Source organism: Meles meles, chromosome 10 (genome assembly GCF_922984935.1).
Source record: "Meles meles chromosome 10, mMelMel3.1 paternal haplotype, whole genome shotgun sequence".
Taxonomy (NCBI): domain Eukaryota; kingdom Metazoa; phylum Chordata; class Mammalia; order Carnivora; family Mustelidae; genus Meles; species Meles meles.
In genome coordinates this window covers 15,375,124-15,398,080 of record NC_060075.1, presented here as the reverse complement: position 1 = coordinate 15,398,080, position 22,957 = coordinate 15,375,124, and the positions used below count along the sequence as shown (strand labels likewise).

The window sequence follows — 22,957 nt, the reverse complement described above, 5'->3', positions numbered from 1 at the left end:
TTCTTCCGATCCATGAGCATGGAATGGTCTTCCATCTTTTTGTGTCTTCTTCAATTTCTTTAGTGAGTGTTCTGTAGTTCCTCGAGTACAGATCCTTTACCTCTTTGGTTAGGTTTATTCCCAGGTATCTTATGGTTCCTGGTGCTATAGTAAATGGAATCGATTCTCTAATTTCCATTTCTATATTTTCATTGTTAGTGTCTAAGAAAGCAACTGATTTCTGTACATTGATTTTGTATCCTGCCACGTTACTGAATTGCTGTATGAGTTCTAGAGGTTTGGGGGTGGAGTCTTTTGGGTTTTCCATATAAAGTATCATGTCATCTGCGAAGAGAAACTTCTTTGCCAGTTTGAGTACCTTTTTCCTTTTTGTTGTCTGATTGCTGTTGCTGGGACTTCCAGTACTATGTTGAACAAGAGTGGTGAGAGTGGGCATCCTTGTGTTCCTGATCTCAAAGGGAAGGCTGTCAGCTTTTCCCCATTGCGAATGATATTCACTGTTGGTTTTTCGCAGATAGATTTTATGAAGTTGAGGAATGTTCCCTCTATCCCTATACTTTGAATTGTTGTAATCAGGAACGGATGCTGTATCTTGTCAAATGCTTTTTCTGCATCAATTGAAAGGACCATGTGGTTCTTCTCTCTTCTCTTACTGATCTGTTCTACCACATTGATTGATTTGTGAATGTTGAACCACCCTTGCATCCCATGGATAAATCCCACCTGGTCACGGTGGATAATATTTTTAATGTACTGTTGGATCCTATTAGCTAGGATCTTGTTGAGAATCTTGGCATCCATAGTCATCAGGGATATTGGTCTGAAATTCTCCTTTTTTTTGGAGTCTTTGCCTGGTTTGGGGATCAGGGTAGTGCTTGCTTCATGAAAAGAGTCTGGAAGTTTTCCTTTTGTTTCTATTTTTTGAAAGAGCATTAGGAGAATAGGTATTGTTTCTTCTTTGAATATTTGGTAGAATCCTGCAGGGAATCTGTCAGGTCCTGGGCTCTTGTTTTTTGGGAGGTTTTTGATCACTGCTTCAATCTCATCACTAGATATTGGTCTATTCAGGTTGTCAATTTCTTCTGGTTTCAGTTTTGGAAGTTTATAGGTTTCCAGGAATGCATCGATTTCTTCTAAGTTGCTTAACTTATTGGCATATAACTGTTGATAATATTTTCTGATGATTGTTTCTATTTCCTTGGTGTTAGTTTTGATCTCTCCATTTTCATTCATAATTTATTAATTTGGGTCCTCTCTCTTTTCTTTTGGATTAGTTTGGCCAATGGTTTATCGATCTTACTGATTCTTTCAAAAATCCAGCTTCTAGTTTCATTGATGTGTTCTACTGTATCTCTAGTTTCTATCTCATTGATCTCTGCTCTAATCTTGATTATTTCCCTTCTTGTGTGTGGGGTTGGCTTAATTTGTTACTGATTCTCCAGTTCTTTAAGGTGTAAAGACAGCTGGTGTATTCTGGATTTTTCAATTTTTAAAAAAGATTTAATGTATTTATTTGACAGAGAGAGAGATCACAAGTAGGCAAAGAGGCAGGCACAGTGTGGGGGGTGGAGGGAAGCAGGCTCCCAGCTGAGCAGAGAGCCCGATGTGGGGCTCGATCCCAGGAACCTGAGATCATGACCTGAGCCGAAGGCAGAGGCCCAACCCACTGAGCCACCCAGGTGCCCCTGGATTTTTCAGTTTTTTTGAGGGAGGTTTGAATGGCTATGTATTTCCCCCTTAGGACCGCCTTTGCTGTATTCCATAGGTTTTGGACCGAAATGTCTTCATTCTCATTGGCTTCCATGAATTGCTTAACTTCTTCTTTGATTTCCTCATTGAACCAAACATCCTTAAGCTAGGTGGTCTTCAGCTTCCAAGTGTTTGTGTTCCTTCCCAACTTTTTCTTGTGGTTGAGTTCCAGTTTCAAAGCGTTGTGGTCTGAGAATATGCAGGGAATAATCTCAGTCTTTTGGTATCAGCTGAGCCATGATTTGTGACCCAGACAGTAAACAACATGTGTTGGAGAGGATGTGGAGAAAGGGGAACCCTCTTACACTATTGGTGGGACTGCAAGTTGGTGCCACCACTTTGGAAAACAGTGTGGAGATTCCTTAAGAAATTAAAAACAGAGCTACCCTATGACCCTGCAATTGCACTACTGGGTATTTACCCCGAAGATACTGATGTAGTGAAAAGAAGAGCCATCTGTACCCCAACGTTCATAGCAGCAATGGCCACAGCCACCAAACTGGAAAGAACCAAGATGCCCTTCAACAGATGAATGGATAAAGAAGATATGGTCCAGGGGTATCTGGGTGGCTCAGTGGGTTAAACCCTCTGCCTTTGGCTCAGGTCATGATCCCAGAGTCCTGGGATCGAGCCCCACACCAGGCTCTCTGCTCAGCGGGGAGCCTGCTTCCCTCTCTCTCTGCCTGCCTCTCTGCCTCCTTGTGCTCTCTTTCTCTCTGTCAAATAAATAAATAAAATCTTAAAAAAAAAAGAAGATATGGTGCATTATACAATGGAATATTGTGCCTCCATCAGAAAGGATGAATACCCAACTTCTGTATCAACATGGACAGGACTGGAAGAGATTATGCTGAGTGAAATAAGTCAAGCAGAGAGAGTCAAGTATCATATGGTTTCACTTATTTGTGGAGCATAAGGAATAACACAAGAACGTTGGGAGATGGAGAGAAGTGAGTTGGGGGAAATCGGAAGGGAGACGAAGCATGGGGGACTGTGGACTCTGAGAAACAAACTGAGGGTTTTGGAGGGGGGTGGTTGCGTGAGCCAGGTGGTGGGTATTAAGGAGGACATGTATTACATGGAGCACTGGGTGTGGTACATAATGATTTCTGGAACACTGAAAAGAAATAAAATAAAATAAAATGAAAAAAAATCATATCAGTTGGTGAATCTCAAAATGAAGCAATTTTTATTACGGAATTATCAAACTCCCTCCAAGAAGGAAGAAGTAAACTAATTTTTTTTTTCTTTTTGACCAGACTTGAAAAAAAAGAAGCAATCACAGACTGCCCAGGGCAGGGAGGAAAGTGGCTCTTTGGATTTAAAATACTTCTGTGTATTGAGATGCTATGTTGGGTTAATGGACTTAATTACACCTGAATTAAGCCTAATTAAATGATTAATAAAAGTGAAGCAAAGAGTCAAATAAGATCAAATTTAAAGTTTACCCTGTTCTTGCCCATAATTGGCAGATTTTTAATTCTTTCTGGTTTTCTGTCCATTCAGTGCAAAGACAGGACTTTCCAAAGGCTGAGTTGCTTATTATCAAGCCTGTCTGGAGCACGAACCTTGACTCAATGCCTGTGTGAACCCCAAAGCTTGTGAATGCTATTCTTGTCTGGAGAATCACACAGAGGTGAAGACATAAACTTTCTCCACCACCCCCCAACTTTCTCTCTGTGTCTCCCCCCCCCACCCCCTTTGGAGGGTCTGCTTTTCCTGCAGGTACTTATTTGTAACATAAAATTCACTCTTCTATTTCTGTTTTCTGCACCACACGAAGTTTGGTTTCTTTAGCGCTCTCAGTCACAGAACGTGAGAGACTGTAGTTCATCCACAGTCATCAAGGTTAACCACCAATTAGGCCAGGTTGTCCTGAAGGTGGCAAGTGGCACCGGGGTTGGGGAATGGGGAGCCTGGTCAGTGCGAGTTGGTCAAAATGTAGCTTCTTGGCTGAATCAGTCTGAGCCCCTCCTGGTGGCAGAGCTGTGGTCGGTAGGTCCCGGGCACAGGTGCCAAAGCCAGATGGGCATCACAGCCAGGATGACAGACACTAAAGGATAGCAGGCCATCAGGAACTTAGAACAGGAAATGGACACATCTGGCGTGAATGAATTCCCTAGAGAAAATTCTCCTGAGCCATGACTTACCTGACAAGGAAGTCATGTTACCGGCAACATCAAGGAGCCTCAGATGCCACCAAGAAACAACATAAACGCGACTGATAAATTTCAGTTGTAAATACAGAAAGTATACCATATGATAACATAGTTTCATGGGAGTGACAGAGGCAAACACCAGAGCTGGATGTCCCGACATCCTCAGGAATGGGGATGTGCACATGCCAGGCCCACTGGGGGTTGGTGCTGTTATAATTACATGGCATGTTACAGCAGTCACTCTCCAGGTACACGATGGACAAGGAATGTTTTCCAAATTGCAACTGCATTTTAGAGGTAGAAGAAAATGAAAAATGGCTGAGTCACTTAATTACCAGCCCAGGGAAGGTCTTTAGCTATTTTTATTTATACCCCTTCCCTCTTCTAAAAGTGTTAGAACCTTTTTAAAAAAGGAACAAGGGCAACAAAATTAATAAAGGAATTTTTAAGAGAGAAATGGATGTCAGAAAATAAGCATGTTGTATGTTTCCTGCCGGGATTGAGTCCAAAACTGGGCTCCACATTTTCTGGCCTCCACGGCAGACAGAAACACAACCAGGCAGATAATATACGTTATCTGAGAGGAGAACTCAGCAGTTCCTTATGGGAAGAGGAGGTTCCTGGTTCCCGACACAGAGGAGAATTCCCAGGTTAAGTTTGCTTAAGGCAGTGAGTGAGAGGTGGGGACACACTTTCCTCTCTGCCCATAACCCCCAGAAGACTAGGGGGCTGGGGAAAACTTCCAGCATTCTCCATGGCTAGTTTCAGCCCGTAACTCTCTCTTTCAAAGCCTTGCCCTCTTTTAAGGCCTCCACCAACTGACTGCCTCCTCCAGCCATCTCTGCCTACCTGCCTCCCGACACCCCCATCTCAGTGAGGATGTTGGCACCTGGCTCATCGTAGTTCTGTTAAATTCTGCCTTCATGAAAACCAGCTTCAATCCCCAAGTAAATCAATTCTCCACTCCTCACTTTGTGTTTCTCTCACCTCCTTGGCTGATGTGACTTCTAAAATGCTTCCAAAACACCCTCCCCACCATGCGCCCTGCCACTTTACCACGGCTAACATATCTACCTTCCAATCTTATCTCCTCAGGGCGCTTGGAAAGCCAACCATGTCCCTCTTTAAAGCCCCTTAATGGCTTCCTGACAGCCACCGTGTAGCCTCCAACATTTTTAGGCAAGAAGAGTTTCTTTTAAGATTTAAAAAAATAAAAAAAAAGATTTACCAGAGCTCCGCATGATAGGAAGTATACTTTAATATCCATTTAATGAGAAATACATGACTATGAAGTCAATGGTGTGCCTAAGTGAAACTGATCTTTGCTACATGAAAGAGTAATTTGGAGAAATTGTCATGTAGATCTGGAGCGACTATATGTTGCGTGGTGGGCTTGCACGTGTTGACTGAAGTTGGGGGGCGGGGTCCTACAGTGGTTTCCAGAATGGAGTCCATGCATGGACTCCAATTGCTTCTGATCCCCACCTGTCTCCCACTGTTCCCTCTTCCTGACTTCCTATTCACGCAACATGGAGCTACTGTACACCCGCCAACACACGCATGCGCACACAGCCTGCTGGCAATTCACCGGTACTTAATAAACACCTTTCGAAAGAATGTTGTAGAAGATCCTTAATTCCACTCTGTAGCAAAACTTGATGTGCACTTTATAAGGCTACTCATAAAGATCTTTGAGAAAAGTTGAATGCATTCCATGAGCGTGATTCGGTGATTGCGTAAGTCACTATGGTCCCGCTAATTTGCGGTCGGACTCGAACCATAACTAATCTAAGACTTAAGGTCTACTCTCTCTGATTTGCATTTGTCTCTTCTAGCCTCTTGCTAGGGGCTAGAAAATAAGCAGTTCAAGATCATGCTCTCTACAGGAAAAGAGACAAATGAGAGAAAGACCCCAAATAGTAGTTTGGGCCTGCAAAGCCCATGAGCTTTGGAAGCAACCACCCAAAGAGCAAGGTCACCTTTGGCTCTTAGCCCTGTGGGATGGGGGAAGGGGAATCCTGGGTTTTCAGTTGGTTCATTCAAAACACTGGAAGCAAGCACTCACCGTAGTCACTAATGCCACCTGCCAGTTCTCCAGCTGCCATTCACAGCGGATGACAGGAGACACAACTGCTATTAACATGATCTCCATGGCCTCAACAACCTTGAAGAAAGAGGGAAAACACTGTGCTTGTTTCTCATCAATTCCTCCCATGCGTGCCTGCCATCATCCTTCTAATCCTAATCTCCTCCTTCCCCTCCCCCACTGAGGGAGCAGCTATAGTGTTCCCACTCAACACTACCAGTTGGGTAAAGAAGTGTAGTAGAACTTGGATTTCATGGATGCAGTGTATATGGTTCGAATAATTTGAGAGGATTCCTATGGATGTATGACATCTATTTATTTGCAGTATTGCTGACCCATGCATTTGCCCTATAGCTCTATGACAGCATTACATGTTTGTATATGTTGGGGGAGTCACTTAGGTAGTGGATGACATGACTAACCACCAGCATCCCCATCAACCTGGCTCTGTTGCTTCATACTCATCATTGTCAAGGTCTTAGGGCATAGCCTTTGCAAATGGGATGTGTGAAATAGTCTCTGATCTCAAGAAGCTAAGCTGGAAGGCAAGCTTCATGAAAACTAGAAGAGAGGAAACAAGGAAGTACAAAACAATGAGTTCATCGTCAGGAAACCAGGTCTATTTGGCAAACCTAGTATAAGCTGTGCTACTAAATATTCCTTTCAATAGGAAGTTTGGATATCATCCTCTACCCTATCTTACAACCCATTGTAGCTTAAGTTTATCTCCCAGGGAAAGGAAGAAGTAGATGCTAGAAAATAACTGATATTTGTATGGGTTATATATTATAGTAATATCTACAGATTTATAATTCAAAGGTCTGGGATGAAAAAAGTATAGTGGTGTTAGCTACTATTTGGGAATTGGAAAGGTATCACAAAGGCTTGTCTCCTTTTGGAAAGTACTTTAGTCATGTTTAGAGTACAGATAGCTAGCATGCTTTAGCCCAAAAAGTATAATAAGTAAGAGGCAGTGTGACAACATCGGAAGGATGTCTCAGTAATATAGAGCAGTTGAGTCAATATTAACCAGGACTCTACTCCTCTAAGTGGTCTTAGGAGGAAATAAGCCAGTAAGGGATAAGACTCTGCCCCACTCTGATATAATAACTTAAGGGGAGAAAGACACAGAGGAGCAGCAGTGTATAAGATTTTAGAGCCCTCAGAGAACACTAGGATTCAGGATGCCTGGTCACAGACTGAGGCTGCTTTGCTGCTGTGACGTTATTACATACACCTTGGTCACGTGAGGCCCTGAAACCCAACTATTGTTCTGACTGCCCCTAACCAAGAACCTTAACAGACCATGGCCAGGAGGAGCCATGCCCCTCACTGTCAACACACCTATTCTGATGAGAAGATCCATCCAATGCAGACCATCCTAAAGCCAGAGGAGGGATTCGGTTACCATACCCAATTAAATAGTTCTGGGGTAGGTAGAGGCAGGGAGGAGGAGGTCTGGTACATAACCCTTCCTACCTGGTGGATTGGGAAGAAGTGAAGCAGCGTATAAAACACTTGAAGAAGACCAGAAGATATTTCACAACAACATCAAGTATAAATGTGGAATAGACATACAGTCTCCATGGATGTGGGTCTGGAGATGGACATCAGGAGTTGCCTATACAGAGTTGATGCCTATCCTTTGGAAAGAGGGTACAGCAGCACCATCTTTCTAATACAGATCATAATTAATAAAGTTACACTCCCTTTATATAAGGTGATTTGGTTAATTTGGGAAGGTAAACAAAAAAAATTCTACATATTCTTTTCTCTTGCCAGAGGGCTATAAAGGAAGAAAAGACAGGATTCCCAACATATTTGAAGGTAAAAGATGCAGAGAGTTGAACAGTATTTAAGTGAAGGAGACCATGTAATGAAACCATACTGGAAACCAAATACATAAAACAGAAGTGGAGATGTTCTGGTTGAAAGTAGAGGAAAGTTATGATAAAACAAACCCTCCCCAGTCACACCCACTTGCCCCTTGAAATATAGAATCTTAACATTTTGGAGACTAGGTAAGACATACTTCCTAGATGAAGAAATGTTCTAAATTGAACTGTTGATATTAAAAAAGCAGGACCAGGACGCATCTTGCCTTTCTCTCCACTACTGGACTAACTCCAGAGAGCACAAGGCTTTGGAGCGCTGCATCAGAACTTGCCAAGTGGTCTCTCCAGCTCACATCACTCTTTGTCTCATACTATTTAGCTGAGGGCAAGGGTCAGGGATCTCTATTATTTACTCATTAGTGTCCTCTTGGCTAGCTTTACGTCCCACCTTAAACCATTGTCATATTGACCACTTCTCTCAGATTTTCCCTTCTGTCTCATTATCAATATCATATTCCTAACATATTCTCACTGTACCTACAACAAAAGGAGAAAGCAGTAGTGGTCTCTTGGGACAGTCCCACTGTTGGCCAAAGCCCTGGGATGGAGCTATCACTCTTCTTTTCTCAAAATAGCTGGTGGTAAATAGCAAACCCTCATAGGTGCCTCCTAAAGGTTCTGGAAATCTGTAATGACAACAGGTGTCCTATGCAATTCTTATGCACAAAATATTTGAGGACCAAGTGTTTAATTTTACTTATAATGATACTAGTTTTCTCCTCCCTTCCCAGAGAAGGAAGAGATTTAAACCATTGTTCTTTTTTTTTAATGAATATTGAATTTCCAGAACATAAAGACACAGATATGTATTTGCTCATAACCAAACACCTGGCAAAGGTAGATGAAAATTATTTTTGAATTAACCCCCCTCACAGGGGTTAATTCACTTTCACTCCCTTTCACTCCCCTCCCTGAATGGACAGCCCAGAGCTGGAGGTCTGTGGAAGACTCTACGTGTCCAATAATGAATTTGATTGAGAGATTCAAATGATCTCCAAAGAGAACTCACCCCCGTGCTGCCCATGATCAGAAAGAGGGCAATGTGGAAACGTCCAAATCCAATGGTCTCCACGGCGTCTTCCACGGTGAATGTCTTTGACTCTAACAAGGAAGGGCAGAGTGAGAGGAAAAGCCTCTGTGGGAAAGGAATATATGTGAATGATTGCTCACTAAAGATGAGGAGGAAGACGTTGGGAAACCAACTCACTATTTTAAAAATTAGTAAATACAGGAGGAAATTAAGCAGCAGCTAGAGGGTCCAAGACATCCGTGATCATCTTACCTTTTGGCTGTGACTCTGGGGTCTCCAGGTTCAACTTCCGGAGGCTAATGACGGTGACTGGCTCGCTTTGCTTGGTCGCCATCTTCTAAATGGTCCCAATTCTTCACACAGCTTCCCTACTGGAAATGGGAGAGGGAAGAAAAAAAAATATAAAAGAGAGCACATTTTCCTTTCATTTCACAGAAAGTCTGTGAGGTCGGTACTTTAATTCATCACCATCTTACATATAAGGAACCTGAGACATGGAGAGGTCAAATGGCCAATGAGACAATGGGGCCCCAGTGACTAGTAATCAACCCTTTGTCATGGGCCAGGTGAGTTCTGGACCATTTGGCCAATAGCATCCTCTAACTGGGAGTGAAGATGGCCTTTGCTACAGACAAATGATCACAGTAGCCAGTGCTTCACGTTCCTGTGGATAATGAAGTTTATAGTGTGTTTCTATGTAACATTTTCATTTCATCTGACAGAAACCCAGGAGCACTTCTTTTTATTGGCTCCTTTCCCCTTCATGCATTTAGCCTGAAGAAGGATCCTTAACTCAAGTAATCAAAAGCAAAATAAAATGAAGAAAGCTGAGTATCAACTTAGTGAAGAAGTTTTTTTCCAAATGACTTGAAGATACGGTCATTTAACTCTACACCCCTAGCGGGATGAATAGAAATCATAACCTATTCTCAGTAATTAGATTTTTAGTATTCATATTGGTATCATTATTTTGATACTAATACATACTGTAGGAGAAAGCAAGTAGCAATTATATGAATATGGTTAGGAATCAAGCTTTTGGATGTAAGAGGAAAAAGATATAAAAATCAGAGAAGTTATATAAAAATCTTACAATCCTAACTTTGAATTGGAAACATCACGATGAATTCACTACGTATTTCATATATGCATATCCTAACCTTATCCACTGGAAGAGCCTGGGAAAAAATGACTAATGAGTACGCATAGAGCCCAGATTGTTTTCTTTCCTATTTCCCATTAAAAGAAACCCCGGTGCCTTAAATAAATGGCTAATTTTGGATCTGGGACAGGAAATGTGTAAATTGAGCCTGGAACATCTTGTCATGCCAGATAGCAAAGGAAGATATCAAACACCTCTGGGGTTGTGACAAAAGATTACAAGATTCAACTTGAAAAGCCTCCCATCTGTCAAAGATGGGACCATGTAAGCATCAAGAAGAATAATGACTGCAAGAATTGAAACACATCAAAGACATCAAAACCCATTGTTCATAGCAACACTGAAATGAAAATCTCACTGATCATCTTTGGAGAATACTAAGCGACCCACTCTTTATTCTGAAAACTAGTAAATATCTTGTCTTTCTCACACAAATTTTTTGTACTTCAGGGTAACCAAACAGTTGGGAAAGAAAATTGTTGTGTTTTTTTTTTTTTTAATTTCAACTAATACATGCAGGGGAAAAAAAGGAATGGAATTAAATTATCATGACTTTGCAACCTGATGAAATAATGGATCTAGGCAATGATTACCAATGGCTGATAAGCTACTAGGTGGAGAAAAGAAGGGCCATCTGTACCCCAATGGTTATTGCAGCAATGGCCACGGTCGCCAAACTGTGGAAAGAACCAAGATGCCCTTCAATGGACGAATGGATAAGGAAGATGTGGTCCATATACACAATGGAGTATTATGCCTCCATCAGAAAGGAGGAATACCCAACTTTTGTAGCAACATGGACGGGACTGGAAGAGATTATGCTGAGTGAAATAAGTCAAGCAGAGAGAGTCAAGTATCATATGGTCTCACTTATTTGTGGAGCATAGCAAAGAACATGGAGGACATGGGGAGATGGAGAGGAGAGGGAGTTGAGGGAAACTGGAAGGGGAGATGAACCATGAGAGACTATGGACTCTGAAAAACAACCAGAGGGTTTTGAAGGGGCGGGGGGGGGGGGTGGGAGGTTGAGGAACCAGGTGGTGGGTAATAGGGAGGGCACGTACTGCATGGAGCACTGGGTGTGATGCCAAAACAATGAACACTGCTATGCTGTAAATAAACAAATAAAAAAAAAATCTACTAGGTGGAAGGCTGATGAAGAAATGGGGAAGTGTTGGATAAGATTAAAAAAAAAAAAAAAAGAGTTGGATAAGACTGATAATACCTGTAGCCATCGACAAATCTTACGCCACCAAAAGAGAGACCATAAGATGTCATGTGGTCTGGATGAGCAGCAATAAGAATGGGAGTATATACCATCTGTGATGCATTCTCTTAAGATTTAAGTTCAAGCAGAATCTGGTCCTCTAGCTCTACCAATTTATACAGGAGATGAAGAAGAAACTCATTAAACCGTACCATGTGGCTGCAATAAGAAAAAATCCAGAATGTGGGAAGTTGTATAAGAGAAATGACCGAACGTCTTCAATGAAGAAATGGCAAGATGAAAAGAGGAAAGGGAACTTACAGTTGAAAGGAAAAGAGACCAATCAACCAAATAAATGAGCTGATCTTATTTGGATTCCCATTCAAACAAACCAACTGTAAAACAACAACATCCAGGGAAATGAGATGAAAAAGAGATGAGAGGAAAGTCAGGGAAATATAAACAAGTGCAGAAGTTTAATGATAGTAAGAGATTTCTGATGATGTCATTAGATGTGACTATGATATGGCCATAGCAGAAAAAAAAACAATCCTTATATAGTAGAGATACATACTAAAATACTTAGAGATGAAATAACGTCTGGGATTCGTTTTAAAATAATTCAATGGGAGGGCATCTGGATGCTTCAGTCAGTTGAGTGTCTGACTCTTGATTTTGGCTCAGGTCATGATCTCAGTGTTGTGGGATACAGCCCTGCAGCCCCGCCCCCCACACTCAGTAGGGGGTCTACTGAAGATTCTTTCTCTCCCCTTCCCTCTGCTTCTCCTCTCACCCCTCCTCAAATGAACAAATAAATAAATTTTTTAAAACAAATCAATGGTAGCATGGAATATGATGCATAAGAAATAGATGGGCACATAGAATAAGGAATGGCCATATGTTGAAAATTATTGAGAATGATGGGTGCATTTGGGATTCATTTTACCATCTGCTTTTGAAGATGTGTAACATTTTTCAAAATTGGTAGTTCAAAAAGTGAGGTTCTGAGATTTTAAAATAACTTTTCCAATTTCAGACCACTAGTAAATAGCAGAATCAGAACTCAAACAGAGGCATTTTATTCCCAGAATATATAGATAGCCACAAACCAGTCTGTAGAAGCACGTCAAGGTCATTAATGTTTGCTAAGGGCCAGCTCTGTATCTTGTATTGTGTGGGCTCCTGTGAAGACTTGGAAGGAACGTTGGACATGTTCTCTGCCCTAAAGAGTTTTTATTCTAGTTGGGGACACAAAAGATACAAATCAAAACAACTCTTCTGTAATGTTGATATTATTTGTTTTCTTAAAACACTGTCACAGAGACACAAATATTCCCAGATGAGAGATAGATCAATAATGCTCAGAAGTAAGTCCATGAAATCCTCCTTCCCAAGAGAGAACATGAAAAGTACAAAAAGCTGTTATTTTCCCAGAGTGGAAAAAGTAAAAAATAATTGGCCTTTCAGCCCATCTGAGAGTCTGAAAATCACAACAGACTGCTCTAGAACCACCAATCCCTTTACAGACATTGTCCAAACACCCCTTGGAGAGGTGTTCTTTATCTGGTAACTTTTTAAATGAAATATTTAGCAGAAAAATCCCCTTCTTTTGATTATAAAAAGGACTTCTAGACACATTAAAAATTGGCTATGACAGGGGTGCCTGGGTGGCTCAGTCAGTTAAGCACCTGACTTGATTTCTGCTCAGGTCCTGATCTCAGGGTCCTTGAGATCGAGCCCTGTGTCAGGCTCCCTGTTCAATGGGGAGTCTGCTGGAGATTCTCTCTCTCCCTCTCCTTCTGCCCTTTTCCCCACACGTGCTCTTTCTCTCTAAAATAAATAAATAAATCTTTTAAAAAATCTTGGCTATGACCATCCCATTTGGAGATGGGAAGATGAACTAGTAACGTATTTAACTTCATCAAAATTTGAAAACAAGACTGTTTGTGAGAATTAGATAACGGTGAGGATTGTACAACCTGAAATTATACTAAATTGTACTAAAATTCCCGATTATATACTTTTAAAATGGTAAATTTCATTACATGTGAATTACCTCTTTTTTTCCCTCTAAAAAGTAGTAATGCAAATCACGGCAGCAAACTTAACAACCGAAAGTGAGTCTGGCCATTTAGAGTCTTAGAGAGTAAGACCATTTAGTTGGGTGGGAAAATAAGTTTTTCAATCCCAGTAAGTTCATTTGGAGTTCAGTTACAAATAAAATGCTCAACAATAAACTCAATCCTCAATCTTTAATCAACACTTAATCTCTCCTACAGTCAAGTTTTACAACCTCTCCTAGCAATCAAAACATGTTTACAATTTTAACAATCATCAAGCCTTACGTTTAGAAGAGTAATAAAACAACCTCCAGCAGTTCTCCTTTTGGTAGTGAATGGCAAAAAAAAAAAAAAGAAAAGAAACCCAGGAAATCCGCCATTTACTATTGAGCAGAGCAAGTTTTAACTCTTATGTTTTAACCCGATTTCGTAGTTCCATGGGTCATAAATATCCTACATTCCTCCCTTCTCTTATCAGCAAAGACAAGCAATGCATCACAGAGGACCTGGCAGAAGGTGTTACGTCCAAGATAATTACTTCACAGCTTTCTTGAATGAAAGCTGATCCCAGTAAGGGAGACTCACATTTGTGAGTCCATATTTTTTTAAAAGTATTTTTAAGTAGTCTCTACACCCAGCATGGAGCGCTCATGTACAACCCGGGATCGAGAGTCGCATGCTCTTCCTTTTGGTCATGACATTGGACATCAAAAAATAAACAGAATCTTCACATATAACGCTTGGCCCTAAAGTGAGCAATATGGACATGGTCATTTAAAAAAGACGGCTTTTAGCGTCAACATTTGAATAAAATACATAGACTTGATTGCGTTTCCAGAACTGACTTGGAAATGTTAATACCCTCAGCAATGAGTACAATCATCCATGCCAAACAGGAGCTGTGAGTCAGGAAGGATGGAGGGATGGGCAGGCATTCCAGCTCAAGGACCCGCCTACGAACCAGGGCTATAAATATAACATTTATAACCACAAAAATAAGAGCAAAAAAAAAAAAAAAAAGGAGGGGCGCCTGGGTGGCTCAGTGGGTTAAGCCTCTGCCTTCGGCTCAGGTCATGATCTCAGGGTCCTGGGATCGAGTCCCACATCGGGCTCTCTGCTTGGCAGGGAGCCTGCTTCCTCCTCTCTCTCTCTGCCTGCCTCTCTGCCTACTTGTGATCTCTCTCTGTCAAATAAATAAATTAAAATCTAAAAAAAAAAAGGACAACACAATAGCTTCTGTAAGATGAAAATCCATGCCCTAAAACTGAACATTTTATCATTTACATAGATACGTGAAAATTCCATGACCGTGACCACCCACACGGCAAAAGCAATGAGAGCTTGGGATGTGGGTAAGCAGGAATGAAAGAACACACACGTATGTAAACGTACACATGCGAGGACGATATGCGTGCCAAGTGCTGTAGTGCTCCGTGGGAGCGGCTGAGGGCCGACTGCACACATCTCTTCCCACCTCTGTATTCAATAACATCACGTTGGTAATTTAAAACCAGCCGTGGTGGGAACAGTTACACCAGGGAAATCAGCAAACACTACACATCAAGGTACCATCCCTCCCCATTATTAAACACACCACACCCCAAAGCCCCTATTCTTCCTTCCTTACCAGTGACTCTCGACATTGATAAGGAGGTTGTACGTGATGTGGAGAACAAAGGCAAAAAAGAAAAAAGTTAAATTTCCTTACACCTTATAGCTTATTGGCAAGTATTGGGACAGGCAGGGTAGCCTTCCTCAAGGAATTCAATTGCTACAATGTTAATACTTTGCTAGAACACCAGGTATTATATAAGACTGGTGAATCTCGGAACTCTACCTCTGAAACTAATAGTACATTATATGTTAATTGCATTTAAAATTTTTTAAAAATCTAAGTAAAATAAAATCTAAAAAAAAAAAAGTAAAACAACAAAATACTTTGCTAGAGGCAAAAATAGCTTGATATTCACTGGACCTCCATGATCCCATGTCTTCTTTAGCATATAAAAATCCCTTTGGAGATTTCCTTTATCTCTACCTGCCCCCACCCTAGACCCCACACTAAGATACATATTAGCAAACATCTTCCGAGCCTATGGCCCACCGGGAGTACATCTGAAGGGTCTCGTGACTAAGGTTTTACTAGACAGCAGTAAATGACCTTTTCCTAACAGCTAATTTCTCAAGGTCGGTGAAATCTTGTTTCCAAATTCCATAGAGACTTACACGATCCCTCACCCCCTCCCAACTAGAAAGTACACGATCAGTCACTCCTCATAACGTCAGTGCAACTCTTTCCGCACTGCCCGCCCCTCCCCGGTCCTATCCCCCAGCTTTAATAAAAACCACCTTTTTTTGCACCGAAGACATCTCCAGAATTCTTCCTTGGCCGTTTTTTACTCCCGTACCCCAACATTTCAACATCAGGACGGAGTGACATGGGCGGCTTGAAAATTTTTTCCAGGTGATCCCGATACACTGAGCCCGACCTAGCCCCACCTGAAAACCATTATTCCACGCCTTCCAAAGAGTTTGTGCCGTTTGGCAATGTAACAAAAGCTTTAGAAACTGGTTTCATCTGCACTGGTAATCCCAGCTCTAACAGTTCATCCCAAGGACATATCTCAAATGTGGAAAATGAACTCTATATGAGGAAAAAAAATATTTTTAAGTTTATTCAAGTCTATTTTAACAATAACAAATTGGAAACAGCCTAAGTGTAAAGTGATAATATAAATTAAAATTGTAAGTATAAACTGATAATACATCCAGCATTTATAATTATATTTATGTAGTGTTTTTAATAACATGACAAACACTTGCTGTTATTTTTTTTAAGATACTTGTAAAATATTGAGAGACTGGCAAAGAGGACATAAGGACCTATTATTCACGACTTTTGTCTAAGTCGTGAATAATAGATTGATAGTTTTAAGTTGATAAACTAAGAAATAAAATACAACTATGTTGTTTTAACTATAAAGATAATTACCAGAAAAACTAAAAAATTTTAAAAAACGATAAAAAGAAATGTCTCTGGGGATGAGGAAATCAAGTCAGAAGGTTGTTTATTTCTGTTATAAACTCATCTGGCAACTTGACTCATTGCCATGGGCACTGAGTGCTTCAATCTAAAAATTATAAAATTCAATAAAGGTAAACAGACTATCTGCAACGTATGTGTTTAATAAAGGCTCATGTAAGTCAGGAAGGAAATGATGGAGAGGTCAAGACATGAGGGATGAACACAGAATATATCCAGTGGCTGATAAATGAAATTATGTTCAACCTAACTAGTCACCAAGCCTTCAGATTAAAGAGTTATCGCTTTCCCTTATCAGATTCACAAAAATCTCGAAGATTGATTATACCCTGTGAAAGGGAAATGAGCACTCAAGTTATGGCTGGGAGTACATTGCTACATTTCCAGAAGGCAATTAGGCAGAGATGAAAGAATATTGACTTAGCAATCTCAGTCCCAGGATTCATCCTAATGGGTTGTTGAAAGGCAGACAAAGATACACACAAGGAAGGACACCACTCAGTTGTTTCAACAACAAAAGAATTGGATACAACCAATGCCCATCAGCAGAGAAATGGCTAATCAGAATACCACTTAAAACCACTCAAGGAGGGTTGCCTGCCTGGCTCAGTAGGTTAAGCCTCTGCCTTCAGTTCAGGTCATGATCTCAGGGTCCTGGGATCGAGCTGCACATCCGGCTCTCTGCTCAGCAGGGAGCCTGCTTCCCCCTTCTCCCTCTCTCTCTGCCTACTTGTGATCTCTGTCTGTCAAATAAACAAATAAAATCTTAAAAAAAAAAAAAAGACACTCAGGGAAAGCCTATTCAGTGTTGAGAAGCACGTTCCAAGAGGTGTTATACATAATGCATGCATATCCACAACGTATAGGTAGGTATATACTGATCCCAATTTATAAAATTTCATTTATGTATCTACGTGGAGATTTCAGAAATCGTATTTTGTCTTTCAGCACATATTTGTGGAGCACTTCTATGTATCAGGCAATAGAGTACAATGAAAGTGTCCCTGGCCCTGAAGGACCTCCAGTCTAATGGGGAGCAAAGGTAAGGGGTCAGGGGGGAGCAGCGTGGTCCCAGGGTGAGTGGAGGTCACTCTGGTGCATGGGGTGGGGGGGGGGGCTCTGCTCTACTGAGTGCTAAGACCAGGGGAGGCTTCTGTACGCAATTCTGAGCGCAGCCCTGAAGAATGAACAGAGCTGGCCCGGTTGGAGGGTGGGGTGTGAACAAGGGAGAAGAGAGTGAGAAGAATGTAGGGTTCTTTCCATTCTTTCTTCTTGAAGCTTATCTCATTGTTTGAATGTTTAGAAAGGCGAGTTCTCGTACCACAAAAATTCTTTTTGGAAAAGCGAACCAATGGAGAGTTGACATGTTGTTCATGGTGCTGACCAGGCCACTGTCCTAAGCAGGCCTGAGCCACATGCCCCCACTGCCCTCCATCACTGCCCAAGACCTGCTGGGTCAGCGGTAGGTGCTTAACCCAGACACAGTCAAATCACTGGCTGGCTGGGAGTCCACGAGCTGGCCGGCACAGGAGGCCCTGTTCGATCACAGCAGTGGTTGCACAACATTGTAAATTACACAACTAAATGCCAAGAGGAGCACCGACATGGCTCAGTGGGTTGAGCATCTGACTCTTGATTTTGGCTCAGGTCATGATTTTAGGGTCATGGGATTCAACCCCGTGTGGGGATCCGCTGTCAGCAGGGAGTTGGCTGAAAATTCTCCCTCTCCCTCTCCCCCTCCCTGTGCTGGCACACACTCACTCTCTTTCTCTCTCTAAAATAATAAATGAATCTTTTAAAAATGCCACTGAATTTTTCACTTTAAAATTGGTATAATGATAAGTTTTAGGTTACCAGTATTTTACCTCAAATAAATGTTGCTGGTGCATATTAACCAGAAATTACAAGAAAAATATTAGTTTCCAATAGATGGAGGGGCAGATTATATGAACAAGCAATTCACAAGAGACTATATAAATTGTAAGCAAAACTGGAAAATTGTTCATCTACTGTAGTAACTGACCAAATTAGAGTCACAAAAAAATCCTTAGGTATCATTTTATACCCACTAAATTAACAAGCATAACAAGGAGGAAAGGACAGAGGGAGGAAGAAGGGAAGGGGGACTAGAGGTGGCAAGGGGGGAAAAGGAGGGAGGCAGGGAGGGAGAAAAAAGAGGAAAGTCAGCAGACATGAGACCGAGATTGAATGGATTCTATGTCTTCTATCTCAGTTCTTTCTTTGAAAGTAGAAATAATACCTCGCTAGCTGTGGCAGAAGTGGCTTGCTGCCTTCCCAAGCAAGTCCTCCTTTGTACTTTGCTGAAGAGCCTGGTCACCCAGAGGCAGGTGGAGGCCGGGGGTGGGGGAGGGGCGGTGCATCTGAGAAAGCCCTTTTGCTCCTCCCCCTTTCCTCCTGCACCTCAGGTCATGATGCAAATAGGGACACTTTGGGGCAAGCCTGGCAGGGTGGAAGCGAGGAAGACCCTGGAACTTCTCCTACAGCTGTAGACTACTCCAGACATCTACGGGGGAAAACAATTAAGCTCTCTGTTTAAGACACTGTTATTTCTGGTTTCTGCTCCTTGAAATTGTGTGCATTTTTTTATTTTAGGCTAGTCAAGTGTAGCAGTGTGAGAGAAGGAACAAAGAACTTGTAATTGGCTGTGATCAATGAATTGTAAACACCGGTGCACTCACACCAGCCAACTGTGTGTAATTCTTAACGGATAAGCTTCCTTCTTCAGTATGTTACGAGGATTAAATGGGACAATGTTTGCATGAGGGCACAGTGCCCCTTGCAACATAAACACCCGTGGGAGTACTGTTCCTCATCTCTGAATAAAAGTATCAACCAAATGTCTAATATTTCACCGTAATCACAAATCAAATACACACAGGGGAAGTTTGTAAGTATTTTCAGTAATCAAACATATATCTCTCCAAAAACATTTATTGCTGATATTCTGCTAGCATTAGAACACACTGGGCTCAAATAAAAACTACCTAAATGGAAAAAAAAAAGTTCCTTGTTTTCTGAAACAGATTGACCTTATTTCAAGGGCAAACCTACATGGTGTTCGGAAGCCGTCAGATGTACTGCATGCCTACTGGAAAGTAAGATCTCAAACCTTCTCCAGCCAGTTGTATGATACTGATACCATCCAAACCGGTCAGCTCATCTTCCTTATGAAAGGCCCAACAAAATGGATAACTTTTACCAAAAAGGCTCTGTTGTTCTACATTACTTTTTTTTAAGTAGACTCCACACCCAGAGTAGAGCCCAACATGGGGTTCAAACGCACGACCCTGAGACCAAGACCCGAGCTGAGATCAAGAGTTGGGTGCTTAATGGGCAGAGCCACCCAGGAGCCCTGTTCTACATTGCTTTAAATGGTAAAGTCAGTATATTTTACAGGGGAGGAAAAAAACCCTTCCAGATTCCAGTTCGGAACAGCCTCGTGGGCGTAGGGATGAAGGAGCTATGGAAGAAAGGGGCATCAGTGATGTGTGCCGCACTCAAACTCCACTCAGAGAAGCAAGCCTAGCCCTTACCCAGCCACTGAAAAGTATTGATGCTCTCCACTGGTAACACTGATCTTTCTAATGCCCCACCCCTGAAGATGGTCAAGGCCCTGGGTGGGTTCGCAATGTCAGGGCACGTTGCCAAGGGATGGAAGAAAGGCATGTACAAATTACCTGCAACAGAGAAAGTTCCCGTTCCTGCCCTGTTCGGTTATTACAAGGGTCTTCAAATAATAGGATGTCTTCGGTGGGGTGTGTAGGGTGCGGGATTGCAGACCTGTTGATAGATTATCAGGATTTGGGCATTCACAGTTGTGCATTACAAATGACCTTACATCCAAGTCATTAGGGAGACTCGCAAATATTAACTCCAAGTTAACACACAGGGGAGTATTCTCATAGTATTTTCTAGAATTTCAGCCAAACTTTTCATGAAGAAAAAGTTTTCATAAAAAAGAGGATGGGGGTACCTGGGTGGCTCAATCAGTGAAGCATCCAATTCTTGGTTTCAGCTCAGCAGGTGATCTCGAAGTCATGGGATCGAGCCCCATGTGAGGCTCTGTGCTCAGCGTGGAATCTGCTTCAGATTCTCTCTTGCACTCACTGTCCCTCTCTCTTTCTCTCTCAAATAAATAAATTAATTAATTAAAATCTTAAAAAAAAAGGAAACAAATAAACAAAAAAGAGGACAAAATGTTCCATAGAAATTGGAATGAAGAACATTGCAGATAGAGCTTGTAACCTCGGCTCTGGAATGGAGTGTTGGAGAAGCTGAGATGGCATCTTCCTAAACCATTCTAAACCCCATTTAACTCAAGAAAAGGATGGATGGACGGATGGTGGATGGATCATTACTCAGACCAACTCAAAAAAAGAAGGAATAACATGGGGAAGAACGCTGCCCTCTCACATTCAGTTCCTCAAAAACTACAATGGGAGAGGAACCCATGACCTTGCTTCAAAGAATCTGTAAGAACTGACCTACGACTGGGAGTCTACTCTGAAACTCAGAAGGCTCACCTGGCTTTCGAGCTTCATTGAAACAGATTATAAAGCACCAAAAGACTTTTCATTCTATTGCATTTTGCGATACTAAATTTTTTAGCCAGAAGTAACGGAGCCATGGTAGAGCTTTTTAAAAACCCGATCATGCTTGTGTGCATGTATGATGCAATTTGTTTTGCAATATCACCAATAAGAGGAGCGAACTTTTCATAGTCCATGAGCCTTCAGCCAAGTTTGAATGGTCCAAACCCTGTCTCCATCCCCCCCACCTCCACTTGAAAGCAGGAGAAGTAAATCCAGATCCACGTTGCCCATCGGAGTTTCTTACCTCTGTATATCCCTTGGAAAGCTTTCTAGTTTCAGGCTCTTTTGTTCACACAGCAGTTTTAGACCACTGGCGGCCCCTGGAGGGGCTTCTGGACTAACCTGCTCAAGAAGCCAGGCCCCCAGGTCTTCTCCTCCCCCTTTGGCTCAGTTCTGCCAACTGAATTCCTTAAAGAGCAACCTTGTCTCCTGAGCATGTGAGTGACAACCCGGTCACACCCCCTTTCCTGTAGCCCTTCAGCCCATCCCTTTTTAAAGGGGAAATTACATTTCTCATTGAGATGGAAGGAGGTTTTCAAACCTTGGAGAAAACTAACAGTTCTCAGGAAGGCCATGGAGACGTCAGGAAGATCTGGGATCTAGGCAAGGGGCAGAAGGAAACTTTGCCCTTTCAAACCTTTTCTTGAAGCCATCATTGCTTAGAATTTAAGGGCAGAAGAAGGCTGGTGATATATCTAAGTGTAGCATATTTTTAGATAGTTGATGAGAAGGGCAGGGTAAGCTGAGAACCTTGAAACAGCCCAGCAACCTTGGCTTCTGCAGACTTACAATGAACATTTTCATGCTGCTTTTGTCTGTTCGTCCCTTCAGGCAATGTCATTGACTGAGTACCTGGTCCAGGCCCGTGCTTGACACCAGCCTTCCACAACCCAGAGAGGTGGAGATCAGTCCCCCCCACTTCCTGCCTGAGGACACACATGACAGTGTCAGAGTTGGAACTCAAGGATGTCAACTCTCATTCTTAAGCTCATCTTGCTTTAATCTATGAATATTTGTGGAGCAGCCTATTGTGCCTTAAGTTGTGCTAGACGAGTCATGACATTAACATAGAAGGGGACATGGACGCTTCCTTGGGGATGAACGATGACACTTCCATGAGCACCAGCCAACCCCACTACGTAGAGGGACAGGAACAATAGAGATCAGTTCAAAAGGTAAACTTGGATTTGCTCAGAGCTTCTGGAATCTTAAGAACTAGATACTACATAGAAAGTGCCCTGTGGGGTGCCTGGCTTGCTCAGTCATAAGAGCGTGTGACTCTGGATCTCGGGGTTGTGGGTTTGATCCCCATGTTGAGGGCAGAGTTTACTTAAAAAAAAATGAATCAATACTTTTTTTGGAAGTGCCTTATAAACTGTAAAGTGCTATACCAATGATAACAATGCTTAATTAACTCTACTGGTATATTGACCATGAAGACTATAATTAACCTGGGTAATGGTCACTCGGGCTGAACAGTTGATGACACACGTATTACTCTGCCCCCGGAGACTCTCAGGAGTCTGCCAACCCAGGAGCCTTAGAAATGACTTCAGGGCCCACAGACCCAGAGAGTAAGCCTGTCTGGTGGTCTCCTTTCTGGCAAGCTGTTTTCCAGAATTTTCTCAAGCCTTCAGATCTCTTCCTCCAGTTTGTCATGTGGTTACCCTTCATTCCACAGGATGTCACAATGCGGAGAGCCTCATGGCCCACGTCCAGAGAGAGAACATTACCCTTTCTTTCCCACCTGTGGGGAAGATTCATGAGAAAGTTCCTAATCTTATAAAGCTTAGCCCCAGATAAAGAGAAAAGGTGTCTGAGGAACCAGGAAATGAAAGACTAAACTAAACGTAATCCTCTGGAATTAGTTTGTGTACTTCCATTGCTTAGCTGCGGCCTATAATTATAGTACTAAATTATGAGGGGTACTTTTACACAAAGACACGATCAAGA

The 22,957-nt window shown here is 42.0% G+C and overlaps 1 protein-coding gene across 1 annotated transcript in view; it reads right to left on the bottom strand.

Moving 5' to 3' along the window:
- SVOPL (SVOP like) overlaps positions 1-9,253 on the bottom strand; it is a 67,375-nt gene extending 58,122 nt beyond the window's left edge. Inside the window, exons 1-3 of the mRNA XM_046020243.1 lie at positions 9,172-9,253; positions 8,899-8,990; positions 5,974-6,072 (exon numbers count right to left, since the gene is read on the bottom strand). Of these exons, the coding sequence (XP_045876199.1) occupies positions 5,974-6,072; positions 8,899-8,990; positions 9,172-9,253 (273 nt within the window). The remainder of the gene's footprint in view (positions 1-5,973; positions 6,073-8,898; positions 8,991-9,171) is intronic.
- Positions 9,254-22,957: the final 13,704 nt, after the last annotated feature.